Here is a 15,470-nt window from a genome sequence, read left to right as displayed (position 1 = left end):
AGAGGGTGCTTTTTCAATGATTTAAAGACATTTATAAGGTCCCTAGCATCTGCGAGCGTGGGGGAGGTGTTACCTGTAGTATCACTAACCGATGACCTTTTTAAACTGATAGCAAACATACATCGTTCTCTGATTTCCATAACACTGTCAGCAGGTGCATTTCATCACCTTTGGGTATCAATATCCAACAGAATGTGAAAAACAAAAAGAGAGAGAGAGAGAGAGAGAGAGAGAGAGAGAGAGAGAGAGCATTGAATCTTATGTCTGTTGTTACCCCTACCAGTCATTTCAATATGTGTTCTGTTTGCTCATTCAAATGAGTCTTTTGTTTACCCCCACTATCTGAACTCTTTGCTCAGTGAGCTTTACTAGTATTTGCACACCTGCTGTCTTTGTCAGTTCATACAGGACAACCTGGAGCCACAGAGCATTGTGGGTATGTGTGGTGCGAACACCGCCAACCTGACAAAGAAATTACAGAAGCAATGAAGTACTAAATAGATTTGGTTTAAACATAGCGGGTTAAAAAGTCAACTGTACTTTTTTTAAATTAATCACTGTATAAATATTTGGGGTTGTAATTGTTAGTTTTGATTATTGGGGGTTATCATCTGGGAAACTTAGCCTCTGTATCAGACACAGTCTCAAAGACCTCGTTCTTCAGTTATAATAATGGGATCCTCCCTCTTTCTGTTCCTCTTTTTTGCCACTCTTTTTTACCACTCTTCTGTGAAACATGGAACTTGAGAACAGATTGAATAGTCAAATAAGGTGAGATGAGTGATTAACCGACCTGTTTACTGGTTTAAAAGATGAATGGAGAGCGAGCGAGCGAGCTCATTAAATTCATATGTACAGAGTCATGTTACCTTAAGTTTAAGAAACAACAACAGTCAAAGGTCTTTTAGCCTTTTAAAAAGATCTTAAAAGGTTAGTTCACCCAAAAATGAAAATAATGTCATTAATGACTCACCCTCATGTCGTTCCAAACCTGTAAAACCTCAGTTGATCTTTGGAAACACAGTTTAAAGGAATAGTCTACCCTTTTGCCATATTAAACTATGTTATTACCTCAACTTAGACAAATTAATACATATCTATCTTTTTTCAATGCGTGCACTGTACAGCGCGTCATGAATGTGTTAGCATTTAGCATTCATTCCTATGGTAGCAAACAGGGAAGCCACCAAACACTTCCGTGTTTTCCCTATTTAAAGACTGTTACATGAGGAGTTATACCAGTAAGTATGGTGCCACAAAATAAAACTTTTTTTGGTACCATAGGAATGAATGGGGCTAGGCTAAATACTAACACATTCACAACGCGCCGTACAGTGCACGCATTGAATAAACATAGGTATGTATTAATTCGTCTAGGTTGAGGTAAAAACATAGTTTAATATGGCAAAAGAGTAGACTATTCCTTTAAGATGTTTTAGATATAGTCTGAGAGCTTTCTGACCCTCCATTGAAAATCTATGTATGGTATACTGTCCATGTCCATAAAGGTAATAAAAACATCATCAAAGTAGTCCATGTGACATCAGTGGGTCAGTTAAAATTAGTTGAGGCATCGAAAATACATTTTGGTCCAAAACAAAGACAACTTTATTTAGCATTGTCTTCACTCCCATGTCTGTTGCGAATGCGCGTCCACAGTGACGCCACTGACGTGTTATCCTCAGTCATGTTTGCGAAGATTTTTTTTTCAAACTTACAGCGTGCGTCTCCCTCAGACTGTAAAAGAAGCTTGGGCGCAAAAAAGCTGCACTCTAAAAAATAATGGTGCTATTTAGCACCAAAAGTGGTTCTTCGCTCGTAATCATAGAAGAACCGTTTTGGTATATCACCGGTGAAGCACCTGTGTAGAACCATATAGTGCCATGTAGAACCATATTTGGTGCTATAGTGGTGCTATATGGCCCCCATATGGTTCTACACAAGTGCTTCACCGTGCTATATGGCACTAAAAACGGTTCTTCTATGATTACGAGCAAAAAAACACTTTTGGTGCTATACAGCACGGTTTGTTTTTAGAGTGTGGAGCGGACCAGATAACACGTCAGCAGCATCGTACGTCAGCTGAAAAGAAGACAATGCTGAATAAAGTCATAATTCTTTTTTCCGACCAAAATGTATTTTCGATGCTTCAAAAATTCTAACTGACCCACTGATTTCACATGGACTACTTTGATGATGTTTTAATTACCTTTATGGACATGGACAGTATACCGTACATACGTTTTAAATGGAGGATCAGAAAGCTCTCGGAATAATTCTAAACATCTTAAACTGTGTTTCCAAAGATAAACGGAGGTCTTACGAGTTTGGAACGACATGAGGGTGAGTCATTAATGACATGATTTTCATTTTTGAGTGAACTATCCCTTTAAGTTGGCCTGGAATTGTTTGAAAAAACACTTTAAAAAAAATTATAAAATTGGATGTTTTAACTATAAAGCAAGAAAACATTTACTGCGCTGAACACTTATTGTATCACATACTCTGAGAGCGTCGAGTGGATCTTTGGAAACAGCTTGATTCAGAGCAAAAGCTGTTTTTAGGTCACTGAAAATATCCCAGCAATAAGCCTGAGAGGTCGATAACTTCAGAGAAGCAGGACAAAGCTTGTGAGAGCTTTCAGAGACCAAAATATACTTTATAGAGCCGTGAACACACACTTTCAGACTGTTCTTTAAGCAGTGTGTTTCCTCTACTTCCTTTATAACTATAATGATGTACGAAAGGTCAAAGGAAATGAGAGCAATCATTAGTCCAATTATAATCTCAGAAAAATAACACTTGAAGAGCCATATAAAGCCATATAAAATTCAGACAGATATTCTCCCTTGCTTTAGAGAAAATCTCATTTGCAATTTAAATAAAGTACATACACAGTCAAGTCACACCTGGCAACAGCTCTGTATTCAAATAATGAAATATGTCATCAGTAAGTATTCCCTCCCTGTAATCATTTATCTCCAGTTTAACGTAGCAATACTTTGTAACACTTTAATTTTTCACCATGACGAAGATGTTTAGTGACCTCACAGACATATGTGACCCTCTCAAAGCAAAACAATGTATGGAAAAGTTTGCCTTCGTTCTTATCATGAACTATTGTCATAACTGGAATATCTTTTGACTGATCAGCATTCCAGATTGGCACCCTTTGTTTTGAAACAATACTATTTGTGAAGTGTTTTGGAACAGGATGAGAATCTGAATTTCAGCTCGGCTCATAACAAAAGAAAGAGGACATGCTAAACTCTCGCCACATAGCTCACTGGCATCAGCACAATGTAATATCAGAAGCGCTGTGTCCCTAGCATGGGGCACATTCCTGTCTTGAAGAGCAGCCATCAAACCTTTGTTCGACAAAATCTCAGGGGAAGATTTGGTGACAGTTTTCTGCAGCCTGGGATCAATGTTGCCTTTCTTTCTCTCTTGTCTTACTTTCTCCCCAACCAACATACATGCACAGTTATACAGTACACACAAGCAAATACTCACAAAAACGTCGCCCAGGTTGACTTTATTATTTTACTAAAATAGGTTTACATTAGAAATGGACATATTGGAGGCAGATGAGGCATGTACGTAATATTGAGATAAGCAGCATTTACAGTAAGCAGCATGTGGAGGATTATAGACATGATTTATAGAGCATGATCTGGCCTGGCTAATGTTGTGTGTCAGCTACAAATTTACATATTCGCCAAGCCACGCAGCATCATATCAGCCAGCTACTAAATCAATCACAGCGACTATTAAGGAGTCTGATGATAGGGGTTAGTGGAAATGAGCTCTTGAGCCTCGGGCTTGTACTGGCACGGTTACCTTCCTTCCATCAATCACTTATGCGTCTGAAATGACCATTGGTCAAACAGTAGTTAGATGTGGAGGATTACAGTACATTACAATCTTTCCACCATGATCTAGTCGGTTCCCATGCATGCTTTAAATAAAATACAGCACGTAGGTTGCACTAAGGCTGACTTCTTGTTCTGGAGGCAAAATCCCATTAAGTGTAAGTTTACTTGAAGAAATGGATCAATAAAAGATAATGGAGAGAGAGAAAATAGAAGCACAGAGGAGACTATGTGAAAGAGAGAGAGAGAGAGAGATCAGTACTTTAGTAACAACATAAATGAAGAGTACACATTGTGACTGGTGTATCGTACAAGATCTGAACATTCAGTAGCAGATTACACGTACACAACAGGTCCAAATAACATGTGTCTGCCATTTTAGGACAAAATACTGCTGATATCATATTCAGATGAAAGCTTTTCGGATTCAATAGATACATCAGTATTCCTGGCAGTGAAAAAGTGACAGAACACTTGCATCTGCTCCTGCTCTCTAAATGCTATGCTGTCTGAATCAAGGTGGCATATGAAACTGTATCATTTACAGCGTTCGCATTTCACCCAACAGTTGCTATTTTCTTCAGCTGTCAGTCGGGCAGTTAATACTTCCTTTCCATCAAATATTATGCTTGGGGATGCGATGGGGAGTTTTATCTTTCACAAACGCCTATAGACTTCCGAATGCAAACCTTTTTTCCGTGACGCTAAGTGATGTTTGACAAAAAAATCTCCACTGTCAGACAGAATCCATTTAGAAAGAACATGAAACCAGAATCTTTACAAACACACACCTCCTCTTCTCCTACAAAAGGCGACTGTGTTACATCAATTCAAATGTATAAATCCTGGACTTTGCTTCTTGTGTATGCGTATAATGGCACATGCTGTGTATACAGTAAACAGATGTTTAAAATGTAATTTAACCCGAAGTCTATGTGTGGGTGTTTACAAGCAAATACATCTGAATGTTGTATCCTCTCCACTGTAATTTGCCATCTCCAGTTTCTGTCACCTCATTTCCTCTGGTCTTTGTCTGTAATGCAGGGCCATGAAACAGCTGCTTCTACAGGCTCTTCATTCACATCATGCATTGTCTTACCAGAACACCCTTTAGATGAACTCTATAGAGTTCAATCTCTGAGGCAGCATCTCATTCATTGGCATCCACTGACTCCTGCAAATCAGATCAGTGCCCACTCAATTTAAGTGTTTTGTGTAAAAGTCAAAGTTACAAAGTTGGTGTCTCTATTGAAAAGTATTACAGTACTTAGTCCATAATATTGTTAAGAAGAGGAAATCAAAGCAAATTTTCACTGAAAACTCAAACCCTGATACAATAGCATCAACCTTTCCAAAGACTGTAAGAGGACTCTGCTAGACTTCTGCCAGACTTTTTACTTTTACCTTTCACTCTGACATCTATAAATATGTTATTTATTTGCATGTAATTAAAAGGGCCATGGTATGAAAATCTGACTTTTTCGATATTCAAGTGCTATAATTGGATTCCCAGTGCTTCTATCAACCTAGAAAATGTGAAAAAGACCAACCCAGTAACTTAGTTTTTGGTAAAACATTTCTTTGGAAGCATGTGAAAAATTAGGTCCTTGAAATTTGGCTCTCCTTATGATGTCATAAGGAGATCTTATTATAATAATACCGCCCCTTAATCTGCACTATCCAACCACAGCACAGCCATTTAGTGTAGAAAGAGAATAATTCACAGCACAATTGAGTTTCAATTGCAACAAACCACCACCATTGCGATGTTTGAATTTCATCAGCTCATTTGCATTTTAAAGGACACACCCAAAACGCCATATTTTTGTTCACACCTAAGTGTCAATTTTAACGTGTTATAATAAATTATCTATATAGTATTTTGAGCTAAAACTTCACATGTGTACTCTGTGAACACCAAAGATTTATTTTACATCTTAAAGGGACACTTCACCAATTTGCATTAAGCTGTGTATAATTAAAAACCCAGTCATGTTTTTGAATGGTCGTGCATCATTCCCTCTGTTTCCCCTCAGACAGGAGAAATACAGATTTCAGTGTTTCACTTCCTTCTTTCAATTATGTAAAAATCATCATTTTGCATCATTGAAGGAAGGAAGTCCTATATCTTTGTAGAGGGGGTGAGACTACAAACACTCCTTTTCTCGGTCAAATAGGCACCAAATTCGAAATTTATGTTACATTTCGACTACAAAAATACGATCCACTTTTAATAAAGATTAATGTTTCAACAGATGAAATGCTCCTTTAAAAATTTATTGTGACATGGCCCCTTTAAGATAAATGGGAATAAGTGAAAATGTAAGTTCTTTAGGATATTATTATATTCTACTTTATTCTTCTAATGTTATTACAAGTGAATGTTGTAAGTTGGCTAGCACAGTAAAATAAATACTATTTATTCTATAACTATTTTAGTAAACCCACACAACCTGTCATTAGGAGCATCTATAGTCAAAGTTTTGAATAAAAAAACCTTTTATGGTTTTGGTGTTATTTTGGTGTCTTTCTACATTTAATTACCATAATAACTTCGTCGCATTTGGTGTATGTAAAACTTTCCAGACATTCCAGTGTATACAAACTTTAAAATACATACAGACAAACAAACATTTCCAGGACAACAGGAAAAAGAGAATCATCCATCTCTTGTATAACTGAATGGTGCCTTTCATTGGAGGTGGCAAAAGGGAGAGAGAGAGAGAGAGAGAGAGAGAGAGAGAGAAAAAGAAAGTGAGTGAATAGGGTAAGGAATGCTGACATCTACCAAAATAAAGTCCGACTCGGATAAACATTCCCTGCCAAAAATGTCTCATTATCAACGTAATCATTATACTACTTGCTCTTTTGCAAAAGCATCAAATGTTTTCTGTCTAAATGTGCAGTCAAATGCAATGCCTTTGCATAATAAAAAACCTTCCTTTCATTACTATTACACATCTGAAAGTGATCTGAGTAAATACAATTCACCTCCCATGCAAATTACTCCTACCTGACATTATGTAAAAACGACCACAAAGCGATTAAATTACATATAAAGCGAGTACAGAGTTTGGTTTAGTGTGACATACGTGTCAGTTCTGTTGATTAATATCAAAAACAAAACACAAACAGCTCAAATTTAAATGTGCCATCCAAATACTACAAAACTCTTACAAGAACCCTAAACCGAAAAAACAAAAGTAACATTACATTCTACAAAATCTAGCCATTGGTTTATTTAAGCCATCAGGAACACTTTTCTAGTAAATTTCACTGACTGCTACCACATGTGCTCTCTTCATAAACCCAATGCTCCTGCAGAAACCACACTCATTACCCAGAATTCACCGCATAGAGTGTGGCTGCAGACACAAATCAAGACCCCGTATAGCTGCCTCAAGGGCCCAGGCCTTTAACTTGTTATTTCAACGTTCAGTTTAAGAACTTACAGACCCAAACAAAGATTTGTCTGTATCTCATTATTGCACTAAAATGTTTTTTTATTCAATTGTGAATAAAAGCATCCCACTTTGTATTTTTCTCCTTTCATCTGCCACTGTCTACTACCATCCTCATAAAGTTGATAAATACAGGACCTAATTGTGTTTATGTCATTCCTTTTGACTTTCCTGTAGATATAAGTTTTATAAAGTATATAAAACTGCTAAAAATACTAAAGCAAATTAGAGAGTTGCATTAAAGCATTATACGTTACTGTAAGTCTTTATAGAGTGATATTATAGACTTGTATCAAAAAAGACACTATGTAAAGGCTGAAACGAGTGTGTGAAAACTTTTCATAAACCTGCTGTATGTTGATCACAAGTGATACAAGAAGTGACTGCACTTATGAGAGCAAAACAATATGTATTTTGCTTTTACTTAACTCTTCAAAAGCCAATTACTACTAGATTTAAACAAGGAATGGCTGGGGATAATGTGTGTGTTGTTTACAATAAAGCCACTCTGCAATCCGATACTGTATTACTAAACACAATTTATCAACGTCAAAGTAGTTTAGTCTCTGCTGTGTAAACGAGATTTTATAACTTAATACAGTTTTAATGCACATAATCGCTTCCATGTTTGACATCGTGACATGAGATTTCATAGTTCTGTGAATTACTGATCGACATTTGCAAAGAGAGCTGAAAATCACACAACTGTTCCCACAGGAGCACATAAAAACATTCCTGTCATATCGAGCACAATCTGTAAGGCAGCACAATTCACTCATTGTCCCGTAACACTGACAGTCCTTTGTCTGAAAGTCCTTTAACTGTTTATTTGTATCCCTCTGCAGAGACATTACTGAATTTATACGAGGCATGCCCGTAGGGTTTTGTACCTAGCATACTTTAACTATAGGCAGCCGGGAATGGGGACCTACTGTATAGACAAATAGTTGTAAAGTAACTAAGCAGCTGAAGTGTGCTTAAATTTGGGGTGCGACCTCTAAAAATGTCATGAATTAAGCGATGTTTAAGCTAAGAGAAACAACAGAGAGGACTCAGGGAGAGTGTTTTTGGCAGTCTCTCTCTTCCACCTGCTCTGTACGATGGTGCTGAAAGTAAAACATCATGCGCAATGCATCAAGACCCTTGCAAAAGTTTAAGTTTCTTCCCTAAGCTGGATAAAAACACATATGTGTCAGGTAAAGCTAAAACAAAAACCTTTTAAAAAAGTGCTCCCTAAAATAACCCAATATTTCTTTACTCAAAACGACAACAAAAGCAAGAACTTTGCGTCCTAGTTTCACTAGCTCGAGGGTTCATATAGCAGCGTCTCTTACCTTGTTATAGTTGTAGTATCCCAAGCAGTGGGAAAAATCCAGATTCTGTGGATCTCCGGGAATAGCATTCCCTCCGGCAGACGGATAAAATACATCCATGTTTCCTCTCGGTGAAGCGCTGCTCCTCGGTGGAAAAAAGGCGCAATTTCTCTTTACTTGTCCTTCAACTATCCAAGCGCGAATGAGAGAGCGCACGGGTAAAGCACAGAGAAAGGATAAAAGGGTGATGTTGGAGGTATTAGTAATCCTCTTCTACAAGCAGTGATCGCTAGCCATAGTTTTGGGATGTTGAGAAACGTTTGGCGATGTTCAAACTGCTCCTGCGCTGCGAGGTTCAAGCATGCTTGCAGAGTAACACAAAGAAGGATACGCGAGCCGGCAAACAGCAACTCCGCTACGAGAAAAGATACACACTTACAAAAACACACAGTTACTGAATTGAAACACAATTTTGCTCTCAGCGTTTCAAAAACGCCACAATCAATCCACACTTTGCGTTTAAAATGAAGCACTGCAGGTCAGCTGGAGATCTGGGCACACTTTGCCCCGCAAAGCTTGGATAAGTACATCAAACGAACCCCTCCAGACACATGGATAACAATCTCCGTTAGTACGTCTCAGAAACTTAGAAAGCGGTGTTTACATATTCATTATACTCTGAACAGCCAATGGTCTTCTGTTTGCTTCAACCAACATCAAGCTGTGATGGCAGGGGTATGAAGAAGGGGAGAGTGGGGCTCATTGCGACCACTCCCCATCTGACATCGTCACTCCCCTATCAGAGTCAGAAAGAAAAACCCTGCAGAGTTATGTTTATAACAGATTTCATCTTCAATAGTCACACTGGCATCACTTTACTGTAGAAAATATATAATTTCGATCTGTAGATTTAGGAAGGGTCAGTTAGTGTATGGACTAAATATCCAGGAAAGTATTTGCATGTGAATAGGTCATTTCTTATGATGGCTTTAATGGTAAACTTTTAAACAGGTTAGCTTGTGCCAGGTGTGTGTAAGGAGCAGCTGAAAAGACAGAAGAATGAGATCTTATACCATTTATGTGCTTGTAGCCAAATCAAACATGCTCTAAGCTGGACAGCTTTCCCAAATGTGACCACCAGGGGCTATAAACTACAGACAGATGATAGACACATTGGAGGCATTTAGCAAGGGTTCACTACTTACCAAAACATACTGGTTATTATTATACAATACAAAGTAAGTAAAGTTTAGTTTGTCAATTTTTTAAAAATGTTTAGGTTATAATGGAGAAGATGTGTATTATAGTGTAATAAATAATCTTTTGTTACCCTATATACACCCTGAAAGGCTGTTAAGAATTCACAGCTTATTCATCACATTGTTTTTATTTATAATGTGCCTCTTATCTTGAGAATGCTGTGGATGTATAGGTTGTGATGAGTTCTGTAATCCCTTGGGTTTGAATCGGAGAGATATGGATGAAAGCTACTTGACCAGCAAAGCAGAGGCTCAGCTGGAAGATAAAATCATGGCTAACATGATTTTGTTTACATTTCCTACATACAACATGTCATAGAGGAGATTGAGGCTAGTTGTCGCATAGAGAAGTTATAACCATGTCAAAGATTATAAGGTCTTGAGTCAGAAGTCCAGTTACATAAATGGTTTATTTTTCTTGCTGTGGTTTTTATGTAATGTCAAGTTGTGAAGCCTATATACCTCAGTTAGGGTACACACCATTTTGAAATTGTTTAATTGTTTTAAAGCAGCTTTACATTAAAGGTGTAGCGGAGGATTTTCTCGAATTTTAGAAAAGAACCGCCTTTCGCAACTTCTTTAAAAAATGCAATTGCGCAACACTTCTGATTGACAACTAGGAGGACCAATAGTCTTGATGATCCACCCGGAAAAAGAAAATCCTCTGCAATACCTTTAATAGATGCAGGAGAAAACACAGAAAAATGGATAGACAACATAAGCAGCAAAATACAGTGGCTATGATTAAACCCTACTACTAGCGAGCATAGTAATAATGTAACCCATAGAAAAGGGTGCTAAGTTAAGCCAATGTCAGCTGACTCCCTAGGGGTTGAAAAAAAAACCTACATCATTTATGTAAATGAAACGAGGCAAAATGCTAAATTTAGTCTGCTGGGTCAACATTGTTTAATAATTTTTAAAAATATTTTTCATGGCCACAACTGCCTATACCTATAGACGGTTTCATCAGACGCACATGCGGTGACACCAGGGGTGGTTCTAGGGAGGGGCCAGCGGGGGCCAGTGCCCCTGTGACAACCCCCTTGTGGCCCCCCTGTGGGGTGTGAAATAATTGTAAAAAAAAATTGTGATCGTTGGTTTTTTACATCCGTTATTAGACAGTGGGAACGCAACAGAAAACAACGCAGAACAGAAAACACGATACGCGTCTGGTCCGAACTTTTCTTCCAAGTTCAGTTTTTTTAATGGTCTGACTAGTTGCTTAACTGAACTCCTGAACAAATACCTTGTCGAAAATAACAAATGTTGTGGCTTCCTAGGTAACCTACATGTTGTTTATTTTGTTTGTTATATAAATAAACTATGTTTAAAGTACTTTGTTGTTATTTATTCTTAGCTGAGTTTACCAGAAGTTACGTGTTGACCACGAAAGCTGCTTGTTTATGTTGTTACTACTGAAACCAGATTTGCTTCTAAAAATTTGCCTATATCACGAGAATTATTTACTGTAATAGACAACGTATATTTCTGTTCCCTTTCAGTCGGTCACTACGACGTCACGTCGTGACCGACGAATTGGGAACTCGCTTAGAGAGACCAATCTGCTTCGAATACTACAAAAAACGCCAATGAACTTGGCATTGAGATATTTGCATAATGCTGGCGCCGCCCCGCCAGGTGCGTATATAAGGCGCACGTGCAAATAAGGAAATCAGCTTTTTATCGCTTCGAAAGCCGGCAGTATCTGCTACTGAGAAGCTACTTTACTCTGTTGGGATCGATTGCGGAAGTTGGTTGGACTGGCAGTACCACAGCGGACGCTTCGCAGTATTCCACAGGCTCTACATCTTTTTGTTTTGAGTTTAGTGTGTGCGTTGCCTTTCCCTGTGCGCATCATCAACTGAGCATCTGAGTGAATTTCCCTAAAAGAGTGATACGAGAGAGCTTTGTGCCTTGTTAAAGGCAGCCACTCTCTCGTATATCCGGCGATTAGCGTCCTTTTCAGGATGGCTTTTCGTCCGTGTGATCTTAGATGCGGGAAGTATATGGGTCCGAAGGACGGTCACGAGCGTTGTCTTTCGTGTTTGGGCATCGAGCACGCAGAGGCAGCGTTCGCTGGGGGTAAGTGTTCTCACTGCGAGAACATGTCCCTTGTGGATTTGCGGAGACGGTTGTCTTTCCTCCGGGAAAAACGCAACCCACGTCCAGCGAGTTCCGAACGCCGCCACGGAGCGGCCGTGAGGCTCTCAAAGGATGATCTCCGCATCACTGTGCTGAGCCGGTCGGGGGATTCGTCCTCCGGCTCTCAGCCTCCTCATCCACAGCCGGTTGATGTGCCGATGGAGACTGCAGAGTCGTGTTCTGCGATGTCTGCAGGATCTGTCGTGCCTCCCTCCGGGTCCACGGAGACCGCAGCATCCGAGGGTGGGCCCTCTCCCTCTGAGGATCCGGATGTCCTCCCCCCTTCCGGACGGGTCGTGACGCCGGATTTCGATCCAGAGATGGTGGCCGTGCTCTCTCGAGCGGCGGAGACCGTAGGGTTGGAGTGGGTTCACCCCCCACAGCCCGAACCGTCCCGCCTGGATGATTGGTTCTTTGGAGCTGCCCGGGTTTCACAACCCTCTCCGCCGGTACCATTCTTCCCCGAGGTGCACGAGGAGCTGACTAGGACCTGGAAGTCACCGTTTTCTACTAGATTACGGTCTTTTCAGCCCTCCCCCCTCACCTCCCTCACCGATGGAGCTGCTAAGGGTTATACGGGGATCCCCCCCGTAGAGCGTGCGGTCGCGATGCAACTGTGTCCGGCCACCGCTCCCTCCTGGAAGGACCGCCCAACCCTACCCTCCCGTGCTTGCAGACAGTCTTCCGGTTTAACGGGGGCTGCCCACCAGGCATGCGGAGAGGCAGCTTCAGCCCTGCACGCTATGGCGTTGCTGCAGGTACATCAGGCGAAAGCTTTGAGAGATCTGCATGAGGGAGGACACGACTCGCCTGTGCTTTCGGAGCTCCGGGCCGCTACGGATCTGGCCCTTCGTGCTACGAAGGTCACAGCGCAGGCGATCGGTCGTGCGATGTCCACGATGGTGGTCCAGGAACGCCATCTATGGCTCTGTCTGGCGGACATGTCTGAGGCGGAGAAGAACAAGTTCTTGGACGCCCCCGTGTCCCAGGCGGGTCTTTTCGGCGAGTCGGTGGAGTCTTTCGCCCAGCAGTTCTCCGCCGCCCAGAAGCAGACGGAAGCGATCGCTCAGATCATGCCCCGGCGCAAGCGACCTGCATCTCGCCCTCCAGCGCCGGCGGCCCCGTCTGCTCCTCGCCGAGGGCGCCCTCCGGCGGCTGCCTCCGCCCCCCCCGCTAGAACATCTTCCAGGCCACGGAGGGGGAACAGCCGTCGGCAGCCCGCCCCGCCCGCCCCACCCGCTTCCCGTGGTAAACGGAGATCGAAGCGGCCCTGAGACGGGCGACCTGGATTTGGATGGGATCACTCTACGGGAGACGGTGATGGCACCACTCCTTCCACCGGTAGAGGGCCGGGTGGAGAATCTTTGGTTTCGTTTTGTTTCTGTTCCGCCGGCTTCTCAGCCGGCACCCACAAAACCACAAAAAGAGTGCATTCCTATTCCTTCTCCAGGTCTCCAGAGGATCGAGAGAGATGTGAGCGGGCAGTCAGATGCTCTTCCTCCCTCTCCTCTATCGCCAGCGGGTGTTCTGGCGAGTTCGAGTTCTCCACTGCGGAGACCGGACCACCAGCATACCCTTCGGAGTCTGCGTCCTCCGCTGAGGAGACCGGACGACCGTCTCTCTCGGCGGGCTCAGGTCAGTGTCACACACACACACACTGTAGATGCTTATGCTGTCACGGCAGACGCACCAGCAGTCCCGCCTGTCCCGCCTCGCTGCCCCGCCGCGGGTTCTCCGGTTGTGCCGTTAATTCCTCTCGTACGGTACTTGGGAGCTTGGCTTCAGCTTCCCAACCCGTCTCGTTGGGTTTTACGCACGATCCGCCTCGGTTACGAAATTCAATTCAATCGGCACACTCCCAAATTTGCGGGCGTACGTTTCACCACGGTGAAAGCGTCCGATGCACATGTACTGCGTGCAGAGGTCGAGGTCCTGTTGGCGAAGGACGCGATCGAGCCGATCCCTCTTACCGAGATGAGATCGGGTTTTTACAGCCCGTATTTCATAGTTCCCAAGAAAGGCGGCGGGTTACGACCAATTTTGGATTTGCGGGTCCTGAACAAATCTCTTCAGAAGAGGTCTTTCAGGATGATTACACCGAAACAAATTTTCAGTGCAATACGCCCCCACGATTGGTTTGCAGCGATAGACCTGAAAGACGCGTATTTTCATGTGTCCATTCTTCCCCGCCACAGACCGTTTCTCCGGTTTGCGTTCGAGGGTCGGGCATATCAATACAAGGTTTTACCGTTCGGGCTGTCTCTCTCTCCCCGTGTGTTCACGAAAGTAATAGAGGCGGCGTTACAGCCCCTCAGAGAGAGCGGTGTTCGCATATTGGCTTACCTCGACGATTGGCTTATAATAGCGCATTCTCGGCGGACGCTGTGCGAACACAGAGATCTAACACTTCAACATCTCGCCCGTTTGGGTCTTCGGGTCAACTGGGAAAAGAGCAAACTCTGCCCCACGCAGAGGATCTCTTTTCTCGGTATGGAACTGGACTCGATCGATTTATCGGCGCGTTTGACAGAAGAACGTGTTCAATCAATTCTGACTTGCCTCGGGTCATTCCGAGGGAAGAATGCGGTCCCTCTGAAACAATTTCAGAGACTCCTGGGGCGTATGGCAGCAGCAGCGGCCGTGACACCGCTCGGACTGCTCCATATGAGACCGCTTCAGCGTTGGCTTCACGATCGAGTCCCGAGGAGAGCGTGGCGCGCCGGCATCCACCGTGTAACCATTACACCTGCGTGTCGCCTAACATTCCCCCCGTGGTCAGATCCCGCGTTTCTCAGAGCAGGGGTCTCCATGAGACAGATCTCCCGGCATGCTGTTGTACACACAGATGCCTCCGACACGGGCTGGGGAGCCACGTACGACGAGCTCACGGCTTCGGGGGTGTGGACAGCACCCCAGTTGCATTGGCATATCAATTGCCGCGAGTTATGGGCAGTCTATCTGGGACTCGTACGCTTCGTGACGGAGCTGCGAGGGAAAGATGTACTAGTGCGCTCAGACAACACTGCGACTGTAGCGTATATCAACCGTCAGGGCGGTTTGCGCTCTCGTCACCTGTCGCATCTCGCTCGTCATCTCCTCCTTTGGAGTCAGAAGCATCTGAGGTCCCTTCGTGCCATTTACATCCCGGGATCGCTCAATACAGCGGCAGACGCGCTTTCCCGAGCGGCGCGCCCCGGCGAATGGCGACTCCACCCCCAGACGGTTCAGCTGATTTGGAGGAAATTCGGTCGTGCACAGATAGATTTATTTGCGTCACCGAACGATACCCACTGTCGCCTGTTTTATTCACTAGCCGAGGGCAGCCTCGGCGTGGATGCGTTGGCACACAGCTGGCCGCGGGGCATGCGCAAATACGCGTTCCCCCCAGTGAGTCTAATAGCGCAAATTCTGTGCAAAGTC

General features: G+C 43.0%; 1 protein-coding gene across 3 annotated transcripts in view; it reads right to left on the bottom strand.

The window, feature by feature from the left end:
* The window catches only part of tox3 (TOX high mobility group box family member 3), a 191,120-nt gene that overhangs the window by 34,503 nt on the left and 141,147 nt on the right, over positions 1-15,470 (bottom strand). Inside the window, exon 1 of one of the 3 annotated variants that reach the window (XM_055205630.2) lies at positions 8,668-9,407. The exons of 1 other annotated variant lie outside the window; for it this stretch is intronic. In XM_055205630.2, the coding sequence (XP_055061605.2) occupies positions 8,668-8,766 (99 nt within the window). In that variant the 5' untranslated portion in view covers positions 8,767-9,407. Of the gene's footprint in view, positions 1-8,667; positions 9,408-15,470 lie in introns of those variants that run through there. One more of the 3 variants, XM_055205604.2, reaches the window with a different exon arrangement.

Source organism: Misgurnus anguillicaudatus, chromosome 21 (assembly GCF_027580225.2).
Source record: "Misgurnus anguillicaudatus chromosome 21, ASM2758022v2, whole genome shotgun sequence".
In the NCBI taxonomy this organism is placed as follows: Eukaryota; Metazoa; Chordata; class Actinopteri; order Cypriniformes; family Cobitidae; genus Misgurnus; species Misgurnus anguillicaudatus.
The sequence above is the reverse complement of the archived record's forward strand: the minus strand, read 5'-3'. Positions and strand labels throughout refer to the sequence as shown.